This window comes from Copadichromis virginalis, linkage group LG20 (genome assembly GCF_057382275.1).
Source record: "Copadichromis virginalis isolate Kocher_CV1m ecotype Utaka linkage group LG20, C_Virginalis_male_GT1.1, whole genome shotgun sequence".
Classification (NCBI taxonomy): Eukaryota; Metazoa; Chordata; class Actinopteri; order Cichliformes; family Cichlidae; genus Copadichromis; species Copadichromis virginalis.
The window spans coordinates 10,600,493-10,624,984 of record NC_140637.1 but is presented as its reverse complement, the minus strand read 5'-3'; the positions used below and the strand labels follow the sequence as shown (position 1 = coordinate 10,624,984).

At 40.2% G+C, this 24,492-nt stretch overlaps 4 protein-coding genes across 8 annotated transcripts; 2 read left to right on the top strand and 2 right to left on the bottom strand.

The window, feature by feature from the left end:
- Positions 1-1,087: 1,087 nt before the first annotated feature.
- Positions 1,088-3,726, top strand: smim1 (small integral membrane protein 1). The gene is made up of 2 exons (XM_085443745.1): positions 1,088-1,231; positions 1,665-3,726. The coding sequence occupies exons 1-2, from the start codon at positions 1,137-1,139 to the stop codon at positions 1,789-1,791; spliced, it is 222 nt and encodes a 73-aa protein (XP_085299871.1). The 5' UTR covers positions 1,088-1,136; the 3' UTR covers positions 1,792-3,726.
- mad2l2 (mitotic arrest deficient 2 like 2) lies at positions 3,461-10,979 on the bottom strand. 2 transcript variants are annotated; one of them, XM_085443742.1, is made up of 9 exons: positions 6,553-6,849; positions 6,427-6,477; positions 6,039-6,157; positions 5,869-5,940; positions 5,674-5,774; positions 5,477-5,571; positions 4,525-4,598; positions 4,349-4,441; positions 3,461-4,258 (listed from the first exon to the last, which is right to left on the bottom strand). In XM_085443742.1, the coding sequence occupies exons 2-9, from the start codon at positions 6,464-6,466 to the stop codon at positions 4,220-4,222; spliced, it is 633 nt and encodes a 210-aa protein (XP_085299868.1). In that variant the 5' UTR covers positions 6,467-6,477; positions 6,553-6,849; the 3' UTR covers positions 3,461-4,219. The 2 variants fall into 2 exon arrangements, with proteins under 2 accessions (XP_085299868.1, XP_085299869.1); XM_085443743.1 differs by lacking the exons at positions 6,427-6,477; positions 6,553-6,849 and adding an exon at positions 10,959-10,979.
- Positions 10,980-11,377: 398 nt separating this feature from the next.
- Positions 11,378-16,686, top strand: slc25a45 (solute carrier family 25 member 45). Its single transcript, XM_085443569.1, has 7 exons — positions 11,378-11,718; positions 12,270-12,325; positions 12,425-12,468; positions 12,557-12,628; positions 12,739-12,918; positions 13,638-13,872; positions 14,318-16,686. The coding sequence occupies exons 2-7, from the start codon at positions 12,289-12,291 to the stop codon at positions 14,611-14,613; spliced, it is 864 nt and encodes a 287-aa protein (XP_085299695.1). The 5' UTR covers positions 11,378-11,718; positions 12,270-12,288; the 3' UTR covers positions 14,614-16,686.
- LOC146684354 (solute carrier family 35 member E2A) lies at positions 15,808-22,917 on the bottom strand. Of its 4 annotated transcripts, none has more exons than XM_085443565.1 (9): positions 22,856-22,917; positions 21,563-22,038; positions 20,331-20,466; positions 20,017-20,144; positions 19,714-19,834; positions 19,581-19,634; positions 19,220-19,292; positions 18,973-19,118; positions 15,808-17,973 (listed from the first exon to the last, which is right to left on the bottom strand). In XM_085443565.1, the coding sequence occupies exons 2-9, from the start codon at positions 21,828-21,830 to the stop codon at positions 17,745-17,747; spliced, it is 1,155 nt and encodes a 384-aa protein (XP_085299691.1). In that variant the 5' UTR covers positions 21,831-22,038; positions 22,856-22,917; the 3' UTR covers positions 15,808-17,744. The 4 variants fall into 4 exon arrangements, with proteins under 4 accessions (XP_085299691.1, XP_085299692.1, XP_085299694.1 ...); XM_085443566.1 differs by lacking the exon at positions 22,856-22,917 and adding an exon at positions 22,616-22,849; XM_085443568.1 differs by lacking the exon at positions 22,856-22,917 and adding an exon at positions 22,467-22,609.
- Positions 22,918-24,492: the final 1,575 nt, after the last annotated feature.

The window sequence follows — 24,492 nt, the reverse complement described above, 5'->3', positions numbered from 1 at the left end:
GGCTCCTTAGAAAGAAAATCTAAAGAAGTACAATATTGCTTATTATTTTTAGGTTTGTGGGAGATGTATCACATAGGGAAAGGAGAAATAGGCTGCAGGCAAGCTCAGTGCGTGTCCATAAGTGGGCAGCAGTGTACAGCATTCAAGTTAATGATGAATGAGTCTCTACCTCTACCTGCAGAATGTCTAAAGCAGAGTGAAACAACACTGGTGCAAGCTGTAGTCTTATTAGGATCCACTATATCCTTGCAGATTGTCAATCCAAAGTGCTGAAGTCTTCTACCGCGATTCTTCTTCCTTCCGATTTCAAGGATCAAATTATTTGAATGTTTGTTAACCAGACTGGTTAAATCAACTTAACGACTTCGTTCACACGCAGGATTCTCATTAACTCAACTTCTCAGCTTAAAATATGACACTTCAAGGTAAGTAAAAACAAAATCCCTTTGCTTCTTTTGAGGTATTACCTTGTATGCACTGTAATTAAAGTAAGTCGCAGGGATCATTGAATTATGTGTCTGAAACAGTACACGGACTGTACTACAGTACTGCATTTTGCCTTTTCAGTAAACCTGCATGCTGTTGTGTTTAGCCCAAACCATTAAACTCTACAAAATCAACTATCTTTGCTAAGCAGTGCACTATCTGCACAGGCTCTGCTGAAACAGGAGACTAACAAACCACATCGAGCTGGCCTTTATCACTGAGAAAGAGTCATTTAACAGGGTCAAAAACAACAGATGGATTAGGAGCAAAGGACTTATGACAGGCTGAGGCACAGCCCTTCGTCTCAGTCGCTGATTTACAAGTGCCGGAGAGCAGAGATTCCTAAGCAGGCTGGTGAGTGTTTGTGACTCCTACAGGTGAGCAAGACTTTTGTAAGACTGTGAGGATATAAAGGGAATTTGTAATCCTTCAGTCACTGCTTTTTGAACTGGTTTATTTCAGTCATGAGCTATGGTTTAGCCCCAAGATATTTGATTGACTTTAAGATACCCTAAAAGTGTTAGTATTTTGTTACGAAGACACAACTGTCCAAACTCGCTGTTTCAGAGCACAGTGAAGCTCAACACTGAAGCAGTGAGTGAGCGGTGATTCCAGCAGATCAGCCCCTGAGACGAAGGAAAACTGTCCTCATGGACTCCAACGGTTCCGGCAGCGTGCAGTACGACCGCTGGAATGAGGACAACATCAACATGAATGTAGAGGCTTCACAGTCCTCACTGAGGAGGTGAGACTTAGAGGATAGCAGCTGGGCTTGACACCACATGAGGACTAAGTTAAACTGACAAAGGTTAAATGTGTTTAATAAAAAGAATCCAGGTTTTATGAGTTTGACATTGACCATACAGTTTAAATCAAGTGTAGGAGAAAGGTTGTAATAGGTTTTATCCATGTATCCATCTCACTTAAACTTCCTGCAACCTATTTTTTATAGTTTAAATGATATGTAGTTACTTCCTCCAGGGAACTTGTGTTTTTGACAGTGTTTGTGTGTCTGTGAATGGGATCGCTCCAAGTTCTGAATGAACTGTGGTATAACTTTGTTTTAAAGGTGTAGAGTGGGGTCATGTTATTAATCCATTAAAATTAAGCTTACATCCACCATAGGTACCAAACCACAGGTACCAAATAAACCCGCCCCCTTTCTTTCCCATTCACAGGATCTGCAACAGCATGTGTGTCGGCAGCACTGGAATAGTAGTAAAAGCAGCAGGAGCCGTAGCTGCACTGGTGGCAGTTTACATCATAGGATATGTGATGGGGTACTACATCCATCGATGCCCGTAGGGGAACCAGGAGGTCAGGAGAGAAAAGAGATTTAAAACACACCAAAAAAGCATAAGCTTCATATGCAGAATGAGCTGTGACTGAATCGGATTTATTGTGATCAGAAAATATACAAATTCATGGTTCATACTGATACTACGGCACATGAAAATGGAGTTATATCATTATATGATGTTCTATGAAGTGTAAAATATTAATTCATATCCTTCTCCAAAAATATCAGGCTGTTTTTTTGTCCAAACTGATAACTAGAGATAAACTCCTTTGGGCAGGAGATACCTTTGGATCTACTGACTGTGGTATTTCTGTGGACTGCAGGAGTCTTAGATCACCTTGGTTTAGACTGAGGGTGAGCAATAGTTTAGACAAACATTTGTGAGTCATTTGAAGATCAGCCACTGTGGAAGTTGACTGAGTAAGTTTAATGTTTGCTACTGCTGGTCTTTTAGTGACACTCAAACTCATCCAGACCTTCTGCTTTTGTTCGATTTCTTCCCAATTGTTCTGAACAACTGCAGCTTCAACAGTTTTGGATCTCAGCTTCCTTTAATACATTTGTATTTAACACATCTACTCCACACACATACTCCAGTACATCACTACGCAGTAAAGACAAAATGGATGTTTAAAAACCTACTTTTTTACTTTTATGCTAAAAAGTGATCTATTTTTAAACCTCAACTCAATCTAAGTTATCTCTGTTTTTCATAAAAGAACACAACCTCTGTGTTTTCTTAATGAACTGAACTTTAGAGAGCCTGTCGTGTTCGTGTGGTATCAGATCATTTTAATATTTTAAATCTATGAAGTGTCTTTTGGTTTCATATGACACAATCCTGCAAACAATACAAATTAAATTTAAGCTTTAAGTTTATTAAGGGCTAAACTGACGTGAAAGTTAATGCCTATGAATCATTGTGCAAACAATACCAACCATTTACATTTAAAAGCACTGTAAACAGTTCAGTTGCATGCAAGGCTGAAGATCTTGTGTTAATGTGGTATTCTAGCTATTGTTATGCAGACCATAAATGATCTGCTGTCAGACAGGAAAACTCATATTCTTGTGCCAGAACTACTTTGTGAGACACTTCATGTAGCTAATCAGTCTCCGTGGTATTTAGACCTCCTGTGCATCATTTCCCAAACGGCAGATTGAAAGCCGACAGCTCGGTTGTACAAAGACAAACTGTTTTCCCCATTTTCCCTGTGTTAGTTTATTTCTCGCACATTATTGGTTTTTGTTAGATTTCCTCCTGTAGCACTTGGTTTGTTTTTTGCCCCTTGGTGGAATTAACCACCTGTTTGTATGACTTCAACTTGTTAAAAGATTCAGATTTCAGATGTTACTCTTCCTCCTGTCATGTGTTTGGGTCCTTGAATTCTTATACCAAGACCTTTATTTACATTACAGTTCGTTTTTTGGTTTGTTTGTTTTTTTTAGAGTTTAATAAACTTTCACATATTAAAACAAACTTCTGTGAACGGAAAAAAAAATCAAATGCTCCATTAGAACTTTCTATTTGCCATCCAACAATAGAAGAGAATGCTACCCCTGGTTGCAAATGCACACAACGAAATCCTTTAACTTCACAGAAACTCCAGGAAGGCTTTCCTGATAGATGCTGCTGTGGACACCATGCAAGAAACTGCTCGGCAGGACATTACAGAGAGTTAAGACACCGTACAATAAACAGAGTGAGACAGACTGACAGACGACCTCCATGTGGAGTTATAAGGACAGGCTGTCTGTGGGAGTTTCAGCAAATAAATCTGCCTACAAAGAAACAGAGTAATATTATTGCACTAACAATACAACTGTCATCTCAGTTTACAGACTGGTGTTAATGGTACATACTACACTGTTTTCCTGATTTCCATATGCTTTGAATTTCATAGAGTTACAAGGACATTTCCATCCGGTTACCCTAAAAATCTCCATTCAAAAAACAACAAAATACATTACGTATCAGCACGGATGCACAGCTACACTGACCACATTCATGACAATATCAGACTTGACTGCTATCAGCAAAAAGGATGATATTTAGCAGTGGAGTGTGATGAAGAGCTGAAAGACTTTCCTGGCACATAACGGGAAATAAATTAAAAATATATACATTTTAACCAACGGCCCAGAATTTCACAAACAGAACCATAATCACGCATTTATGTGGAATGAGAAAATGGCCCACGCTGATGATAAAGGACTTCTATCAACCCAGTGTGCGAGTCCAACCTTTAACGCCGCCAGAAGCAAAGTTAATGGACCTCATAAAAATACATTTCACAGGGAACATCACTCTCTCCCCATGTGTTCCTCAACAACTCATCAATTCAGCACTGATAGGCTGTGTTGAAGATTCTGCCTGGGATTCCCTGGTGTCACAGATTATCTCCTGCAGCATGGTTTCTGCTAAGAAAGCATCTATGTTTTCTGGGCTCTCTCTTCCACATACAGCTGCATCTGTTAAAGGCAAACAACCAAACAATGTGGACATGCAGATGACAATAATTCACCATTAAATGAATCAGTGAATGGGATGCTTCTGCTTACCTTTACTATATCAGAAGTCATAGTCTTTAGTGGAATGAGTCTAGGCTCCTGCATGTGGACTTCTTGCTCATCAGCGACTATCCATGGAAAATCCTGCAGAGGCAAACACATTAATGTGACCAACACATGTAAATAACAATTCTGTGTTTCTGAGTAAGTGCATTTAAACACCTCACCTTAATTACTTGAACCTTCTCCATATTGCGAGTAGCAGCATCTCTGGTATGTACTAGTACTGTAAACGAACACCCTGTGACAAAAAAAGAAAAGTAAAACAGTTCAATCAGTCAAATCTATGAGCCCATACCACCTTATGTGCACTATAATGTCACCTTTCTCTGGACTTCAGTTTAATTGGCATAGATTTCTGACAAAGGCTTGATTATTCCATCAATTAATCTGATAAGAAATACTTTGGTCTTATTAATTAGCAATAATAAATATAGAAAACTCTACAGGTATTTCAAAATGAAACCCCAATTGGTTTCCATTTTAGAAATTGTAATGTTTTAAATTTTAACTGCATACAACACCTGTCAAAAAACAAACAAAAAAACTAAACCTTTGACTGTATTTCCGTGTCACGTTTTAATGGAATTTTTTTTAAAGAAAATGTTATCTAAAATCCAAAAATATATAAATAATCTCAAGTACAGTCAAAGGGCAAAGTCAAATAAAATAAGGTATATATATACACAATCAAAATTGACCTTTACTCTGTCTTCTTGGAAGGCTTTCTGACATTAAGAGTTCTGACAGTTTTCTGAGGTAGATTTGGTGTGTTCTCATGTTTATGTGTGCCAAGTGAATGAGTTAGTTTGTGTCTGTAAGCCTTTAAAGGAGTATGTGGTGTTTGCAATGAAGAAAAGTGAGCACAGACTTAAATGAATGTAAATCATTTGCTAATGGGTAAATCAATTTATGCACCTCCTATCTTCCAAAGGTGAACACAAATATTTACCCCAGTAATGAAGAGAATCCTCTTAAGCTGCTTAGGCAAGACTTTGTGCTGAATCATGTGACTTAAAGGATATCATTTAAAAATCTTTCCAAAACTTTTGCAGAGTATATGAGTATATAAGCATGTATGTAATTGTCTTCTCTTCCGGTGAGCCACGATGACATTACCTGGTGGATTACTATTTAAAACAGCATCACACACGCTGATCTTCAGGATGAACGCCCTCAGCAGCTGCTCCACGTGTGACAGCAACGTGTCTGAGCTGTGAAAACACAAATAGCAGTCAGTGACCAGTGTCACAGTAAAAATGTATTTCAACGGAAAGATGCTTCTTTTTAGTAAACATTAAAATGTGGAGGGCAACCTGATGGAGAGCAGTGGTGGCTGGGAAATCTCGAAAACAAATCTCTCTACTGGATGATGCTCTTTGTCCATGATGACCACAACCACCTTCTCTGCATCGTTCTAAGAGGCGAATGGAGGATATCAGAGCAGTAAGAGGAGAAATGAGAGTACACTTTGTGTGACATTGACCCGTCACTTTCAGGACATAGCTTACCTTTTCAATGAGTGGCTTTATACAGTGTAGTGTATCTTGGATATACTGATTCAGCTCTGGGTGACATGACATCTGGAATAAAACACACCAACAGAAGTCCTGTATTAGAGAAGCTAATATGCACACACCTAACAGCTGCAAACAAATAGTAATAACACATAAAACAGTACCTGCACAGGTACGTTGTACTTCTTTCGCTTCTGAAATATCCCAGAGGGATAAACCTCACGGACATACAGGATGAGATGAATAGCGACCTCCAGGAATTCACACAGAATGTCAGCAACCACTGGAAAACATGCGAACAATAAAACCTCTCGTGTTCTTGCTAATGTGACAAAGTCCCGCCAAACCCAATGCAAACATTCAGCAATATAGCGTCGCCTACTTAGCTCACTTTAATTCATAGTAAAACCCAGGCAGACAGTGACAGCATGGTTTATGTAGGTTCCATATGCCCATGACTTTGCAAGGGGGACAACTACCTATTGGAAAATTAACAGTAGTCTCGCCGAGCTGACCAGACCTGGTATATATATATTCCTTTAATGGCCTTACCTTGCCCAAAATTGAGATCTTGCCTCGTTAGAGTTGTCATGTTTTACTCCCCTGGTTCAGCAAAATTAAATTTAAATGCTTAATTTTCTGTACGACTTGCTAACTTGTGTAAAGCAGCAGTCTTACCGGTCCTCGTATTGATTTTAATGGTTCAATATCTCGTTTTTTGTTGCTGCTGTACCTGACAACCGAAGAGATAAGAAGTTCAGTTTTTACAGAATTTTACACGTGTTTAAAAAAACCCGCAACGGTCCACATGAAGACACCCGGAGACATTAGCAACCTGCCGACCCGAACCGCGGCATTTCTTTTTTTTTGTACGCGAAGCTTCGTCGCCCGCCGAGGTGACGTCACTCGTTGTTTACAATTGCGTACTCTGCCGTCCACTTGTGATGACGTGATATGGACCGTTGGTTTTATTTTTAGTTTCCACCTTTTTTTTCCGCAACAGTTATTACAAAATAATAATAATAATAATAATAATAATAATAATACCGCGAGGTGATTGGCAAAAAGCACTGAAACATTTATTTTTGTCTTATATTATATTATATTTTATTATATTATAATTGATAATAGGCTTTATTTCACTAATTAATTGAGTTCACAATTTTGTTTTGATAATTACCAATTATTAGATAATTATCAGATTTTTTAAAAGTTGGTTTTAATTTTTTAGTTATGGTTTTATACTTGCTATGACAGCTTCATGAATGAAAATATCCTTAATTATCAGTCTTGCCGAATGCAGGTATTCTGTCTCCTCGGCAAGGTTATGCCATCCCGAGGTGTCCCATTGCTCATAAATATGAAAACATACCAATTACGCATGAAACATATTGAATTAAAACAGTAAATCATATGCAGCCTAACTAAGGGTGACTAATGTTATACCTGGTTATTTAGACAATCACAACAATCTGTTTATTACGCTTATTCTTTTTCTTTTTACATTTTTTGGTTGTTTGAATTCAAATGCTAACTTACATCAAAAGTCCTCTTCACTCTCTCTTTTTTTTTTTTTGCCTGTCCCGTTTGGCTCTTTTGCCATCAGAATTATTGTCTAAAGGCGAAGAAAGATGCCCAACGGATTTACTTTACCAAATGGACGATCCCAGCCTTGCCGTAATGGTCTATTTGATTCACCTTTTATTGTTTATTTTATTTTTTATTTTCACTTGCTAGATACGGGACAGACTTGAATGAGGAAAAGAAAAGGGAGAAAGAAAGAGGAAAAAACAGCGGAGAAGAGGGACGGGGATAAAGGGCAAAAAACAAAAACCAACAAAATAAGCAGACAAAAATACATATATCAATCACCTGGATCACCTGTTGAGAAAGAAAAAAGAAAACAAGCATTTAACAAGGGATAAACAACATCATGATGATCTATGGGAACATAACAGTAAATACTAAGTGTTAAACATTATTGCGCAACACGTAAGATGGACAGTGCAGTTTGCTTTGAGGCAGGGCCGTGCAGAGAGGTTTAAAGGGGCGGGTGCTCAAAGTTAAAAAGGGGCACATTGAACCAGGTTGAATAACAACAACACACATTCATCAAGAATCTAATATGGGAAGGTCAGGGCTGTGTTGATCTGAGACTGTAGACATTAAAAAGTCCATAGGAGAGATGGTAGCTGATTAAACAAGTGTCATGAGATAATAACAAAATACAAAGATTGGTGACAGCGCTTGGAACCATAAGGCAACAAAAAACTGTGAGAAATAATTTAGGCTCTGCCTGTGAATCACTCTTTGCTTCTCTTCTTCCTTCCATCCCATCATTTCATATATCACTCTCCACTTGCTGTCTATCTGAGAACAAGGCACAACTTGTTATTGCAATAAACTATAATCTAATTATCCACACCTAACAACTCTTGCACTTAATCTATAATAAAATGATGACAGAAAAATGTTATAGCACTGCCTTTAGTAGCCTCACACAGCTCCTACTGTTTCCTCCTCATGTCCTTACCAGCCATGTCTGGACAATGTTATATCATGAGTAATAATTTAAAAAAATCCATATACATAAAACACACACATGCACACACACACAGTGACATTTTAGACCTTCTTCAGAATACTGTATATCCTATGAGCTACAATAATAAAGCAATGAGGAGGGGGAAGTAATAAATATGAAATAAAGGCAAGGCAAGTTTATTTGTATAGCACAATTCAACAACAAGGTGATTCAAAGTGCTTTACAGAGACATTAGAAACAAGAACAAATAAAAAGCATGATTTAAAATTGAATAAAACAAGCAAATAAACTAACTAACTAATTAACAAACAAACAAACAAACAACAGTATATAAAATCAAAACAGATAAAATCAGAACAGTAGATAAAATCAGTAGTTAAATGTAAGTTTTGAAATTTAAGCTTAAAGTGTGGATTTGGTCTTTATTCAAATGCAGCTGAGAACAGGTGAGTCTTCAACCTGGATTTAAATAAACTGAGTGTTTCAGCTGATCTGAGGCTTTCTGGGAGTTTGTTCCAGATATAAGGAGCATAAAAGCTGAATGCAGCTTCTCCGTGTCTGGTTCTGACTCTGGGAACTGATAAAAGACCGGATCCAGATGACCTGAGGGATCTGGATGGTTCATACTGGGTCAGGAGGTCACTGATGTATTTTGGTCCTAAACCATTCAGAGCTTTATAGGCCAGCATCAGAACTTTAAAGTCTATCCTCTGACGGACAGGCAGCCAGTGTAAGGACCTCAGAGCTGGACTGATGTGGTCCACTTTTTTGGTCTTAGTGAGGACTCGAGCAGCAGAGTTCTGAATGAGCTGTAGTTGTCTGACTGATTTTTTAGGTAGACCTGTAAAGATGCTGTTACAGTAATCAAGCCTACTAAAGATGAATGCATGGACTAGTTTTTCCAGGTCCTGTTGAGACATCAGATCTTTTATCCTTGATATATTCTTGAGGTGATAGTAAGCTGATTTTGTTATTGTCTTAATGTGTTTTTCTAAGTTTAGGTCTGCATCCATCACTACACCCAAATTTCTCGCCTGGTTTGTGGTTTTTAGATGTATAGATTGAAGTTCTCTGGTGACCTGTAATCGTTTTTCTTTGGCGCCAAAGACTATTACCTCAGTTTTGTTTTTGTTTAGCTGGAGAAAATTGTGGCACAACCAGTCATTGATTTCCTCAATGCATTTACCAAGAGCCTGTACAGGGCCTCGGTCTCCTGGTGACATTGTGATATATATTTGTGTGTCATCTGCATAGCTGTGATAGTTTATTTTGTTGTTGTTTATAATCTGTGCCAGTGGGAGCATGTAGATGTTAAACAGAAGGGGTCCCAAGATGGAACCTTGGGGAACTCCACATGTGATACTTGTCTGCTCAGATGTGAAGTTACCTATTGATACAAAGTATTTCCTGTTTTCTAAGTATGTTTTGAACCAGTTTAGTACAGTTCCTGAAAGACCTGTCCAGTTCTCCAGTCGTTTGAGTAATATGTTGTGGTCAACTGTATCAAATGCTGCACTGAGATCCAGTAAAACTAGGACTGACATTTTTCCACTGTCTGTATTCAGACATATGTCATTAAACACTTTTGTCAGAGCGGTTTCAGTGCTGTGGTTCTGTCTAAAACCTGACTGGAAGGCATCGTAGCAATTATTCTGTTTTAAGAAGTAACTGAGCTGTTGAGAAACTGCTTTTTCAATGATCTTACTTAAAAACGGGAGATTTGAGATCGGCCTGTAGTTGTTCATTTGTGTCTTGTCAAGATTGTCCTTTTTCAGTATAGGTTTGATTACAGCAGTTTTTAGTGATTCTGGAAACACACCTGATAATAAAGAAAAGTTGACGATCTGTAACAGGTCTGACTCTAAAGTGTATTTATGATGATTCCATTTGTTTCAATATCCACTCTGTGCAGGGCAAAGCTTATTACATTTTTAAACTGTAGAGATACAATAATTTTACTGCTGTAAAATCCAAATTTTGTCTTATGTCTTACTTCTGTCGGTGCTGTGCTTTTTGGAAATCGAATTTCCCAGAGGAACCCACCCGAGGGATTAATAAAGTTCTATCTTATCTTATCTTATTTAAAATATAAATCTAATATAATCTGCTTCTTAATGTATGTTCTTTAAAATACAGCGTGTGTTTTTTAATGTATTATAATTATAATAATGCATAATTATGTGGACATGCATATTAGATCGTTTTTAGTGAAAAATAATCCCTCCAGAAAGGCAGGAAAAGCCCGTAAACTTACTTTAAAACTAAATATGTTTCTAAATACTTTAAAACTAAATATGTTCCCTAAAACGGTGACAGAGCTACAGACCCATGACAGCCTTACACAGGTAGCCAGCAGCTATGACCAGCACTACTTGTGCAGTTAATAAAAGGACAGGTAATGTTTGTCACGCTGTTGCACACACAGCACGCTCGTTTGTTTCAATTCATCAGTTGCAACAAGACAGCTTACCAACGTGTACGTAATAAGCTAATACTCCTGGGTGCTATACACTACAGTTTACGCTGTACACCTACTTACTGGTTTTGTCGCATCAGTCTGTCTCTGAGTTAACTTGTGTTTCTCCTACAGCTCCGGACCGCTAAAAATGCGCGTGCTCTTTGTGAGCTCGTTCCCGTCTCGTAACTAGCGCGTTCTGCCGTCAAGGGCGATCATTGGTTAAATGTGATCATGTGACTGATGCAAGCCAGATCCTTTTATTTAGCAAAACTGTGATTAATAGTTAAATATTATTGTTGAGGGGCACAGACAGGACTCCGCACGCACACACACATAAAAAAAATACTGATAATTTTTTTTAAAAAGTTGCCCTATCAAAAGGGCACCTTGGGCACCCATCAGGAAAGGGGCGGGTGCTCAAGCCCCTCTAGCCCCCCCCCCCTCCCTGCACGTGCCTGCTTTGAGGTAGGAGCCAAAAAGGGTGTAGTTTGTGTGTGTGAGCACCCGTGTGTACACCTGTGAGCATGAACGCGCTTGTTTTTAAAAGGTTCCTACATGTAATGATCTGCTAGAGGGTGTGGGGAGCCACAGCCCCGTCCACCAGGGCATGAAGCAGGTATGGAGGAGATCAAAACTCCAGACCAACACAAGGAGACCAAGGAAGACCAACAGAGGGGCAGTCCTCTTCACTCTCTGTTGCACATTTAAAGCGATCTTGGGAAGCGGCCAAATCCTCATGTGACACAAGTGGGCTTTTATGTCCATGGGATACTCTGACCGCAGAGCGAAGAATGACATGAGTTGTGAACAAATTTATTCGTAGGATGTTACAGCTCTAAAGGTAGGCAAGGTGCTGTTATTTTTTTTTTCTAGAACTGGATATTAAAAAACACCATGCAAAAGAAGAAGAAGAAAGAACTGGAAAGCGAACTGTCCTCCTGAACACGCTATTGTATTTTAACCATTCCACAAAGATTAAACCTGGCTAAATTATAAGGTTTGGTTACCATTTACTGTTTTGGCAACCCTAAAAACCATCTTTTATGTTCATTTACTGAAGCATAATAAATGTTTTTGTTTGTCAGATGATCGTAAATAATAATAGATTGTGAGGAATGTGTGTGAAATGCCATACTGCCTTAACTCAGGCCAGAATCCATATGTTTGTGTTCTCAATCACTCCTGAAAATTCCATTTTCTGAGCCATGAAAAAAAATTGTTGTGGGATTTTCACCTTGGACTTTGATTTTGATGCAACCCCCATAGAGTACCATTTCTAAAATAAGTCACACATTAACCTGCCAGACCAATCAGCTTCAGTTATGACAGCTGTAAAGCTGCATCTTTAGGTTTTATCTTTATGAGTTTTGAAACACTGTGGTTTTCTTGCAGATTTGAAACTGTAAAAGTCATGCCTCTCTTGGAATTTTTAGCTGGGAGCATTTCAGGTAGGAAAATCCTGTTTTTAAGAGAACAACAGAAAATGTAACACAGAGCAGTAATTGTCTGATTGTGGAGAAATAAAATGTTGTTGTTGGTTGTTGTAGGTGCACTGGGAATTGCAGTAGGACATCCGTTAGACACTGTGAAGGTTGCATGACACTTTGAAACCAATAAATATGACTTAATGCACAAATTGTTTCTTATTTTTTATTTTACATCTCTTCTTACATTTGTAGGTACGTCTCCAAGCCCAGTCTGTGTATAAAGGGATATTTCACTGTGTGATTAAAACATACTCTCATGAAGGGGTGGGTACCACATTTTTCCTACATTGTTTTGCAAGAAATACTGACGTGAAGTAGTGTAATGCTCCACTGGGATAAGACAGCACTGATCCTTTATGCTTTAATCACATCAGCTCCATGGATTCTTTAAGGGCATGGCATTTCCTGTGCTGACCACTGGCATCACCAACTCCGTTGTCTTTGGCTGTTACAGTAATGCTTTAGGTTACCTCACTAAGTCTCAGCGCAGTCGAGGCAAACCGGCCTCTGCTGCACAGGTCTTCACTGCTGGCTGCTTCTCAGGCCTGGTGCAGGTAAGATCACCTGATGTTCTGTGGTTGCACATGTCACTGCCATGCAACTGTGTATGCACAAAGCTTCATCTGTTAGAGCTGCAGGAGACCACACACGTTGCAAAAATCACTGCTCACACCAACATTCTAGCTGCAAGCCACGAGATACAAACATACCTACAGAAGAATCTCAACCAAGTCCGTTTGAAGTACTTTATCAGCCATTACTGCATCAGTGTGACTGCATTAGGACAGACTTTGGCGCTCACAAGCACCTACCACCAGCTTGGGAGTATTTTCCTTTGCTGAGGCATGCGCTGTGCAGCAATTTGAAACAGTTGCAGTTGCGGTATTTGTCCACCAGGTGGCTCCAACTATTCACAAAGCACATCAATTTTGTGGAAATTCATTAAGCTATTTTCTAACTCTGTTACACAGAGAACAAAAGAAAAAACAAACAAATAGACAAAAACTGTATTAAACAATTAAAGCTGGTGCTCTTGCCAAAGTAAATGCTGAAACAACAGGATTATCACTGCTTTCACAGAAATTCAGGTTTTCTTCATGCAATGTTACATCTGACCACAAGGGGGCCTCCGAGTGTTCACTGCAGCTCAGAACCAGATAAGAGATTTAAGGAAATTAAAAACCAGCTCATGTTTCATAACTGAGATTTGTTTACACTGCAGATCATGACTCGGCTTTACGCTACTTTAATCTTTGGGGCAATCTGTTTTCAGGTGTCGGTTTCTGCACCCATTGACCTGGTCAAGGTGCGTCTTCAGGGTCAATCGACGTCAACACGATATCGCGGACCCGTGCACTGCGTCGCTGTCATCGTGAGGGAGGAGGGGCTCAGGGGTCTGTACAGAGGAGGCCTGGCCCTCACTCTGAGGGACGTCCCCTGCTATGGGCTCTACTTCTTACCTTACGAGGTCACTCGTAAGGTTCTCACTCAAGATGGCAAAGAGCCAGGTCACAATCATAACGTAATACTGGATATCATAGTGGGATAGTTTCTTGTATTCTGACAGATTTTAAAAGGACTTCATCTCACAAAAGCTGCTCAACTGGAATTAGTCATTTAAATCTTTAAGGCTTTCAGTTTGTAGCGCATGAATCCAGTAATGAGGTGAACACACATGATGAAGCTGAATATAAATATCTAGTTACTCATGAAAATTCATCTTTATTTCTTAAGTTACTTTTATGTTCAGGGATCCTGATTTTAAGGTCTCATTAAAATCTTCCCTGCACACATTAACCCACATGGATATTTTACTATATCAACCTCATATTTGGCTCTACGAGAGAGTCTGCTTTGAAAACCGTTGGCACATTTTTTGGCAAATAGTTTAATGAAAACTATTCGTTTAGAAAACTCCTCAGTATTGTCTTAGTTCTGCCTCTCTGTCCTCAGGCACCTTTGTGATATTGGTGGCAGGTGGATTCGCAGGTGTGGTGACCTGGTCCTTCGCCACGCCCATGGACGTCGTGAAAGCTCGGCTCCAGATGTCGGGGGCCGGCGGGCGGGAGTACGGCGGCGTCCTGCACTGCATGAGAGTGAGCGTGAGGGAAGAAGGAGTGAGGGTGTTTTTCAAAGGCCTCCTGCTGAACAGCCTGAGAGCATTTCCGGTCAACGCTGTCACATTCCTCAGCTACGAGAGCCTGATGAAGATTTTTTATCCACCACGAGCCAGTCACTCTTCACAGTAAAGGGATGGAGACACTGACTTCAAGGATAAAATATCTTTGAGACGATTTCAGTATAAAGAGTGTTCTCAGTTACTAAATGCTGTTTTTAAACTGCCTGTAGAATAAGTCAAAGCATCAGAAACCTGGGAACACTTTGAATTCAACCTACTGGTGAGGAAAGATTAGCTGCTGCCTCCTGCTACACGAGTATACACACTTTAGATCAAAACTGCTACAGTCAACATTTCTGCATTAACAGCATATCGCAATAAAAGTGATGACTTGAAATGACTCCATAAAAAAGACCTTTTGAGTTTGTTTTTTGGGTGAGTGACAGATGTTGTATAAAACGTTGAGTCCACAAGTACAGTGCTTCAAGGATTGGCCCGAGAGCAGAAAAGGCTATGGCAAGAAAAGTAAATACTGGCGAGGAAAGATTTAATTATTACTTTAGGAGACGATGCTTTAGTGCTCTGTCAACATATTTCTCAGTGTTAAAATAACTATCAAGAAGAAATCTTGTGCACACGTGCAAAAAGTGGATACACTTTACATACCGGAAACATATCGATTGGGCAACGACCTGGAAACTCTAAGGGATTTTGTTCCAGATTGATGTGATAGCATCACGCACCTGCACATCCCTGATTTCAATCTCCCGTTTCCCCACATCTCAAAGGTGCTCTGTTGGATTGAGATCTGGTAACTATGGAGACCATTTAAGTGCAGTGAACTCATCATCGTGTTTAAGAAACCAGTTTGAGACTGTGATATTGCTTTATCCTGCTGGAAGCAACCATCAAAAGAAGGGTACGCTGTGGTCATAAAGGGATGGACATGGTCAGCAGTACTCAAGCTTCTGTGTTCATGCCTAATTCTGGATCTGTCATCCGAATGTTGCAGTAATCTCAGCAATGTTTTTCCAGTTTTCTAACGTCCAGATTTGGTGAGCAAGTGCAAATTGTAGCCAGGAGTGGCCCCAACTATGGTCTTCTGCTTCTGTAGCCCATCTACTTCAACGTTAGACCTGTTGTGCATTCAAAGATGCTCTTCTGCATACATTGGTTTTAAATTATTAGAGTTACTGCAGCCTGCCTATCCACTCAAAGTAGTTGGGCGTTCCTAATAAAGTGGCTGGTGAGTGCATTACCATAATCAGGATACGTGTACACTGTGTGTAAATTAACAGCACATGATACTATTAAACAGGCGGCATAGTGAAAGAAAATACTTTAATCTTCTGCACAGTGTCCATCAAACATTTTTACATCCTCTGCAAAATATTTTACACCTTTGATTTGCACAGTTCCAAACACAGCTCATCATTACCTCAACACTTTGAACCTGGTCAACAGCCTGAAAAAAAAGCATCTGCATGTTGAAAATTGCCTCCTGAAGCAGCATTTCAAAGACTCAAAGTGGAAGGTTAGTATAAAAAGATCAATTCTTAACGTCTGAATGTTCAATCAGAGCCCACACGGGAGAAAAAAAAAAATGTTTTCAATGTAAAGACAAAAAGTTCAAGTCAGTTAGCTCTTGTGGTTAAACTGTGGCCACAAACATGTAAGAGAAGAAGAAAAGCTGCTTCTCGAGGCACAGCAAGAACGGTCAAACTGGAACTGAATAAGACAGACATGTCCTGGGTACGGTCAGAACGACTTTCTACATACGGGTGGAGGAACTTCCACTTTCAGGTCGGATGCTGAAATTAGAAGTAGCGAGGACAGAAGGAGGAACTGAGATTGTGTAAATTTGTAGTGACAAGCACAGGATGACTTTTGTTTTTACTGCAACTTGGGTTTTATTTTTGTTGTTTGTGGGGTTTTTAAATGCTAGAAATGCAAAATGTGGAGTAAGTTCTACAGGAAAAGATCCACAAAGAAAAACAGAACGCCTGGAAAGCATCAGCTGTTTTCCACATATGGTAAATAATTCCTTTAGTTTGAGGAACAATCAAAAGTGAGCATTTACAAGTTTCTGTCACCACATAAGAGAACCGAGTGTTTACAACTGCAGCAAGCAGAGCCGAACCAGGAAGTTTGCCATGTTTACGGCAGATGATTAGCAGGCACACAAAATATGGTGCCCACCGAAGAGGTTCCGGAAAACTACCGCAGCTGTGGTTCTTTTATTAAGTAGTGTTTCATTTATTTCAGTTTAAAATTCATTTCTGTTTAACAACTCACCAAAAATAACAAGATGCATAAACATCTGTTAACCAAGTGATCAAAGGAACATAGTTACACTCACAGTAACGCCTCAAGTGCTGATTTTACAGTTTATTTAAAAAAAATTTAAATAAAAATACAGCTGGCGCACTGCTAGACACAAAGCTTGATAGCCACTGGCAAGAACTACAGAAATAAAACTCAAGTTGTAATAAACTGTTTTTTAAAAAGGTTATAAATGTATAAAAACAGCAGCTTGTCCATTTATTCCTTCTTTCAGTCCTCTTTTCCTGATTAGATTAACAGGGCTGCCGTCCCAGCGTGGATCAGTGGTCATGTCAGCTTTATGTGTACACAAAACAAAAAAAGTGAAAAAAGCTATAACGTTATAGAGGATGAGCATTCTCAGAATGCAATAATGTGGCATCCAAGTGTTTTACACATGGATTACTAACGTGTAAAGCAGTCTTAAGCTTTGGCTGGACAAGCCTCAAAAAAGGCCTCCTACCTCGGGCACTGGAGCCCTACACTCAGACGCTATTAAGATACATTTTACACTGGATTATACAATGAAGATTAACATTACTACAAAATTTTTAATCTTACAGTGTCCGAGCTTTGCAGTTCCCATGCGTTTAGTAGCTGCTATACCACAGATGAGAGATAAACTAGCCTGTAATGGAATGCAAATGTAGGAAAAACACCCTGAGCTTCCTTTTACTGACCAATAAAAGACAAAGAAAGGATCAAAAAGGCTTAAAGTGGTAATCCGGTCAGGTACAAAGAAATACTGGTGAGAATGTTCCACAGGATGACTGATGGCTGACTGCTCGGTCACACACCCACAGCTCATCAAGCCATCAAATGGTTTACTTTAACAGTGACACTGAAGGAACCCTGAAAGACAGAAGCTCTTGAACCGGAGTGAACTATTGATGCTTCCAGTTCATTTCAGGCAGCACTACAGCTTTAAGAGCGGGCTACTCAGTGAGACTGAGAGGCTTTGAAGTCCTGGTCGTGGAGAAGGGGTTTGTGGTTCTGCTCAGCAGCCATGGCCTGTAAGGTTGCTCTTTGGAACTGCCTGGCTTTGTTGTACAAGAAGACCCCGATGAACACGAGGACGGTCCCGGTGGCGCTGAGGATGGTTACCTGGTTGCTGAACACAATGATGCTCAGCCACACAGACAGGGCGTGCTTAACAGTACTGGCAACACTGAGGAAGAATGAGGATGATTATTACTGGGGCTAACAACAAATTCATCCAGTTTAAACTTCTTAATATGACTTTTATATGTTCATCCTTATGATCTGCATATAAATGTTAGAACGGTGAATTCTCAGATTAAACAGTCTCCAATCTTAATTTCAGCGTACATATAAGTTATCTTCATGACATATCAGACTGCTTTAAAAGCTCCTTCTCTCATTTTTTTTTCTTCTTTCGGCTCTGTGTGATGTCAAAGAAAGGAGCGATCCCTAACATGTTCTCCAAGCCTCACCAAGCTGCTGTTAGTGGGGCACAACCAATCAAAAGAAAAGGGCTAAATCAGGGGACGCCTTAGAGAGATGGAACTAAAATACCTGCACAAAGACCCGCTATAAACAGTGAAGCATATACAAAATAATCAACTCAAGCCCAAGGAAAAATATATGGAGCTGGAAATGGGCATAGTAGGCCCCCTTTAATAACTTCCAGCTATAGAATCTAAAAGGTCTATATTGGGAAATATACAGTGATATGTGCACGAGCTCATTAAGAGCATTCCCATACTGGGCACGCTCCGCCTCAGCATCTCTGCTGCTGTCTCTAGTGTTCTTGTGCAGAGCACGGTAAAGTTTAAGCATTTTGTGGTTTCACTGAAGCTATTTTGGAATCTGCAGCACACATCCCATCTGTCAGGTGGGATAGGGAGCCAAACACGCTGGACTTTGTGGATTCAGATACGCTCACTAATGGATTGGTTTGTCTATTGTAAATAGACAGCACTGAGGTGCAAATCGATGCTGTGCTGTACTGTACTAGTACAGCAGAGAACAGACTTTAGTCAGTGCCGGTGAGATGATAAGATAAGATGATACTGGTGTAACTTGGTTATCTACTAAGCTAAGCGTGGGCGGTTCAAATACATCAATTAATTAACTGTAGCAGGAACTATGGCCTCCAAGAAACTCATGGCATGCAGGATAAAGTGCTTCTGACTTTGTGTCCTACCTGAAAGTAACAGGAGAAATCCTTCCCATGAGCGCATAGGCAGTGACGCTCTGCAGGTGGAACAGGCAACCATCGAAAAGCAGCAACAGGATGATGTCCTGACTAAAGATCAAGCTCTGTCCGCTCTTCCCAACCGTGGGGATATCCTGGAAATTAAACAGAACCATCAAGAAAGTTACCCGCTTGTTTTCTTAAGCATTGTAGGGCCTAACAAGTCTGGAAATTAAGAACTTCTGTTTTGCCTCACCAAAAGGAACAGCCAGGCAGGTATGAGCATGATGACTGCTGCCGCACTGGTGTAGAACTGCAGCTCGGGAGGGCTGAAATAACACAACCAAGTTTAAAAAAAAAAAAAAAAAAAAAGAGCTGTGTGTTTACCCCATCAGCCTTTTACAGCTTAGAGTCAAAAAGCTGCATTAAATGCTTTCACTGAAGTCTTTTAAAGGGTTTAATTATCCATTTTGCACTTGTTTTTCTTCAGTTATGATCATGTACAATGTGCCGTTTGTCTCTATTTGTATGTATGTGCTTTTTGTACACAGGTCTCTCTTGAAAGGCAGACCTCGCTCTCAGTGAGACTACCCGTTTAAATTAAAGCATGATTTTACCTGAATTTGTATGTGTCTCCACTTAGCAGTTTTTTGGAGAATACATTCTGTAAGCTGAGATCAGAGAGACAAGAGTTAGGGCAAAGTAGGGAATACACCGCTGGTGGAAAAGCTGTGCTGTGTGCTCCAGTACCAGTCCATGATGTTGGTGGAGAGAGCAGCGGAGAAGCCGAGCATGTTGAAGCTGATCTCGGTGGCTGTGCAGAGGCCCAGGCCAGCCATGACTGGGAACAGGGACAGATTCACCCACAGCCCTGCACACAAAAGGGATAGGTGAAATGAATCCCCGTGTTTATCTAAACTAAACCAGCAACCAGAGCTGCGGCTGCCTAACTGGTCTGACTACACCCAGGCACGCCAACACCAATAAGGCGTTCACTGTTCCTTCGCATATGAAAGACACGCCCTGAAGCCAGCACAGCAACGTGAACTTTACCCGTGTACTCCCCGAGGATCAGTCTTGACATGATGACTGTGAAAATGGGCGCCGAGCTCTTCACTGTTTCAGCGAATGACACGGCAACATTCTTCAGGCTCACCAAGCCCAGAACCACTGTGGTGAACCTGCAAGTGGAGACAATGATGGCGTCTGTGCTGAACTTGCAACAACAGTCAAGAGTAATTTCTTATCAAGCTGCACTTATAAAAAAAACAAAACACAAAATTCTCAATGAGGTCTATTTTCCTTTCAAATGCATGCATTCAATCTGTTATTAATCTGCATATTTACAGGATAGCAAACAATCTCACCTCATAAGTCCAACAAACAGCATAATCATGATGAAGTTGGAGGGGTACTCGTTTCTGGACTTGTGCTGGTACAGACAGCAGGGGACAAACATCTTTAAGCAGCCTATGACTGTGGTGGAGAGCATCTGAACAGCACCTAGCAAGAAAATGGCAGTTAAAAAACACAAAAAAATACAAAGGCAGACATTAATTTTCATGAGGGAGAAAACACTTCAAAATACTGCTGTAATGAATGTTTCCTGTCTGACTATGAGGGTCCATTCATGCCAAAAATGCTGACATCAGACTGATGTGGGATAAACAGTTGTCTATTTAAACTGAACTTCAGATCACCTGATCATTTGTGTCACTGCAATTTCACTTCTGTCATCTTGTCACACTACCTTTCACTTGGCTGTGCTGTTCTGCACGTTGCTTTGGCATGTTGTAACGGCCTGTATAACAGCTCAGGCGCGGTTCATAGTTGAACAAACAAAAATGGTATGCACATGAACATACAGTTAGCACACACAGGCAGTAGCGGTTTTTGATACGGGCGACACGGGCGCCGTATCAATACATATATATATATATATATAAGAAGAGTAAAAAAATAAATATACACTTTAGGACCAGGGGTAAAGGGATCAATAACAATTTAACATTTAGAATTTAGAGTTTGATGATTTAAAGTCTCACACACAACCCCTCAAAAGGGGAGGGGCCCGGCTGCTTCCAAATAGAGCACATTTCATTCATAACGTTGTAAATCCAAGTCCATCATGTATTCATGATTTGAATCCTGGGTTGTGTGAAATGCCAGAAATAAACCCTAGACAAAGCGAATCTGTGAACTAAGGTGTAGGTTAGGTTATTAGGTTATGTTGTGGTGATTCTCGGGTTGGGGGATGGGTGTTCATACTGGAGCGCAAAATTAGGGAGTGCTCGCCCAGGGCGCCAAACAGGCTAGGACCGCCACTGCACACAGGTCCTCATTACTGGTAAATTAAAATCTCCTTGAATGCACCAAACCACCTACCCACAGCTGCACTGGTAGTTTTACAATCTAAAACAATAAGTATTGTCTCAGCAAGCCGTTCTTGAGTTTTATGTGAAAGTTGCCCTTCATCAATCTGAATCACAATGGCTTTTCATTAATCTTAAGATTCATGACTGAGGTGCACTTTTCTTATCTTGTGATTATTGCAGTTAATCAGTGTTAGAAGCAGCAGAATGATTTTACTACTTCTTACCGAGCATGCTGGGCTCTCCTTCCAGCAGCGACAGTATATATTTGTTCAGAAACAGGGTGCAGAAGCTGAAGAAGTACCAGAGACCCAGATAGGTCATGGAGCGCCAGTTGGACACCCCGGACTCTGCCTCGATCACCGTAGTCTCCGTTACCGTGATCTTCAGCACCTGCTCCCCCGGGAGGCTCTCACTGCGGGTCAGCACCACTCGCTCCTGGCGGCTACGTAACTGCGACAAGAGGCACCAGAGTGGCTGCTTGCTGCCCGGCATTATTCCTGCTGCCTGAGGGCCCCCCGCGGGCCCCACCAAAAGGGGGACTCTTAATGTGGCTCAGTTTTTTAGGGTTTGTTTGCTTGTTTGTTTTTTGGTTCTTAGTCCATCCTCTGAAATGTCCAGCAAGCTACCTCTCAGTCTTGCTGTGACTATTGGAAATCACTTCCTGTTTTGGTGTTTCCTTACTAGTCCTCTGCTGCAGATACTGGGGGGGAAAAAAAGGAAAGATCACAGGGAAGGGAAAAAATCTTTAAATAAATCACCCTGCTCTGTAATGCTGTGCCCTACTTTAAAAACCAAACAAAGCACATTTATCCCACACTGCTCCAATAGTTTACATAGAAACACAAGTGCACAGTGAAATTACTTCATAAACTGTTCAACACGGTAAGCTGTGTTATGTTATATAAAGGCAATTCACTGCATATAACGCGTATCTACTGTATCCTCCGTTGATGAAAACATGAATATAATCAGCTTGTTATGTTATTAATTTTTGCACGACTAACCTTCAGCGTTAAAGTCCTGCAAGTGAAAGGAGCAGCTGTACATGTGGCTAGGACTAGGACGGAGGACAGACGGTGAATGAAACCAGATCAAAGTTCACTTAAACCGATGATAACACTGACTTACAGCGAGGCTTCAAGGACCGCCAACGACACACAAACAAGGTTAACACGTACAAGGTTGGGGGTGGCTACTAGCTTCTTCCCGCAGAAACTCGCAGTGACGAGATAAAACTACTCAAAAATATCACGTCACGAGGAAGACCCAGCTCTTACCTCTCTCTGTAACCTGACTGCCTAGGCTTGTACAGACAAATACTGAGAAGACAGTGGTTCAGCGAGGCAACGGACTTATCACAGGAGGAAGTTTAGGTTAGCTAGCAGCCGTTGCTGGTTGTTGTTGCTGCTGCACTGAATATAACAAGGCGGGCGTCACCCACAGAGCACGCTGCGCTCTCATCCACACCGGACAACACCCACATCGCAACACCCTTCCCGCTGTTAAAGAGAATTTACCTTTGTTTCTAGGTTACATACAGTTGTGCACCTGGCTTCGAAACATGGTTGCTAACAATGCGCATGCGTCAAGTAACATCGAAAGAGCCACAGATCAGAAGTTTCAAAATAAAATCTCCAGCGGCGAATGCAGCGGTCTTCCAGAGGGTCAGGAGTTCAAGTTTGTCTCATTATAAATATCTCTCTAAACGTCTTTTTCAAATTTATTTATAGTCTTTAAAAAATCCTGGCTTTTTCTGGAGAAAAAATTAATTAATTAATTAAATTGTGCTTTTAATTTCATACTGCCATCAGCGTGTTTCCGGTGGGGCTCACGTCACACTTGACACTTGTCAAAACATTATACATTCTCTCAGCTTTCCGTCGGCACAAGAGGAATGACTTCTGCAACAGCACACGTGGTGAAGTTTGTAAAATGTTGAGAACAACATATTTTTTAATCTAATTTCATTGGTGACTATTAATACAGACGTATTAATAACCAAATAAACAATAAGCAAATAACGCCTAGCACTGTTACCAAGATGGCTCGGGATGGACAATAAAGACAGAGAAATCGGCATATTTAGAAATAAACAGTGTGTAGGAAACAAATGTGTGGTGTCAACATAAAGAAATTTCCATATAAAGAGGTAAAATATCAAGTCACATTTGACCCTGACCTCTCATTCAAGCTCAAATAAGGTCAAACATTCATAAAATGCCTTTTATCTTTAAAACTGTACTTGAAATTCTGCTGCCTTTGATTTTAATGACAACATTATATTTGACATCCAAATATCATGTTACATTTGACCGCTCACCTTTATATTACACATCTGCCTTTCTTTCAAGTTCAAACCAAAATGTGTTTTACCTTTGAAGGAATTATTCCCAAGAAAAATAATGAGCTGCCCAGTTAGTTAAAAATATACTGTAGTATAACATTACACAATAAGATATTTATTTCCATTTATTTACAAATCAATATCTATTGCCCATTACCTACTCCTCCATAATGTCTGTAATCAAAGTAAACATCTGTCATGCTACTGTAAAGTAAATACTGCACAGAGAGTGAGCTCCATTAGCGGATGTTTGTGCTCTCAAAGTGCTTTTTGTCATGAATGGATTCTTATATATGGTGTTTACAGCTTTAATATCAGACCTGGAGATGACTTCAACTACTTACCGTAATTAATGGATATCAGCATATCACATAAGTAGATTTATATTTTAACACACGTGGCTGTGGTAAGATCAGTAGTACTCTAGCCCAGTGGCATGTGTAGTTTTCATAGTTTTTGTGGTTTTGGTGGTTTTTAGCTTAGAACTGAATGAGCTGATGGGTTGGAGCTGACAAACAGGATATGGTAACCAACATGAAACCATGAACCCCACCTTGTTCATTCAAACAGTCCAGGTTGTTGGTGATGTAAAAGTGAGGGAAACCTTTTCTTGCACACACTAGGCCACTCCAGTGAATCATGAGTTAGAGGTCGTAGTATCTTGCTGGATGTGCTTACCAGTTCATCATTACTTTAAGAACTGACGATCAGTCAGTCCAGAAAATTACTAAAACTTTGAATGTGTCCCCAAGTGCAGTCAACCATCAAGCCCTACAATGAAACTGGCTCACATGAGGACCGCCCCAGGAA

Coding starts and splice junctions, on each gene's coding strand:
- smim1 (XM_085443745.1), top strand. CDS start 1,137: ATGGACTCCAACGGTTCCGGCAGCGTGCAGTACGACCGCTGGAATGAG. Junction 1,232..1,664: donor TCACAGTCCTCACTGAGGAG/GTGAGACTTAGA, acceptor TCCCATTCACAG/GATCTGCAACAGCATGTGTG.
- mad2l2 (XM_085443742.1), bottom strand. CDS start 6,466: ATGACAACTCTAACGAGGCAAGATCTCAATTTTGGGCAAG. Junction 5,941..6,038: donor AGTACAACGTACCTGTGCAG/GTACTGTTTTAT, acceptor GTTTTATTCCAG/ATGTCATGTCACCCAGAGCT. Junction 4,442..4,524: donor AGAAGGTTCAAGTAATTAAG/GTGAGGTGTTTA, acceptor TTGCCTCTGCAG/GATTTTCCATGGATAGTCGC.
- slc25a45 (XM_085443569.1), top strand. CDS start 12,289: ATGCCTCTCTTGGAATTTTTAGCTGGGAGCATTTCAG. Junction 12,326..12,424: donor TTTAGCTGGGAGCATTTCAG/GTAGGAAAATCC, acceptor TGGTTGTTGTAG/GTGCACTGGGAATTGCAGTA. Junction 13,873..14,317: donor TCAAGATGGCAAAGAGCCAG/GTCACAATCATA, acceptor CTCTGTCCTCAG/GCACCTTTGTGATATTGGTG.
- LOC146684354 (XM_085443565.1), bottom strand. CDS start 21,830: ATGCCGGGCAGCAAGCAGCCACTCTGGTGCCTCTTGTCGCAGTTACGT. Junction 20,145..20,330: donor CTGTTTGTTGGACTTATGAG/GTGAGATTGTTT, acceptor CTCCACTTGCAG/GTTCACCACAGTGGTTCTGG. Junction 19,293..19,580: donor GGAGACACATACAAATTCAG/GTAAAATCATGC, acceptor GTGTTATTTCAG/CCCTCCCGAGCTGCAGTTCT.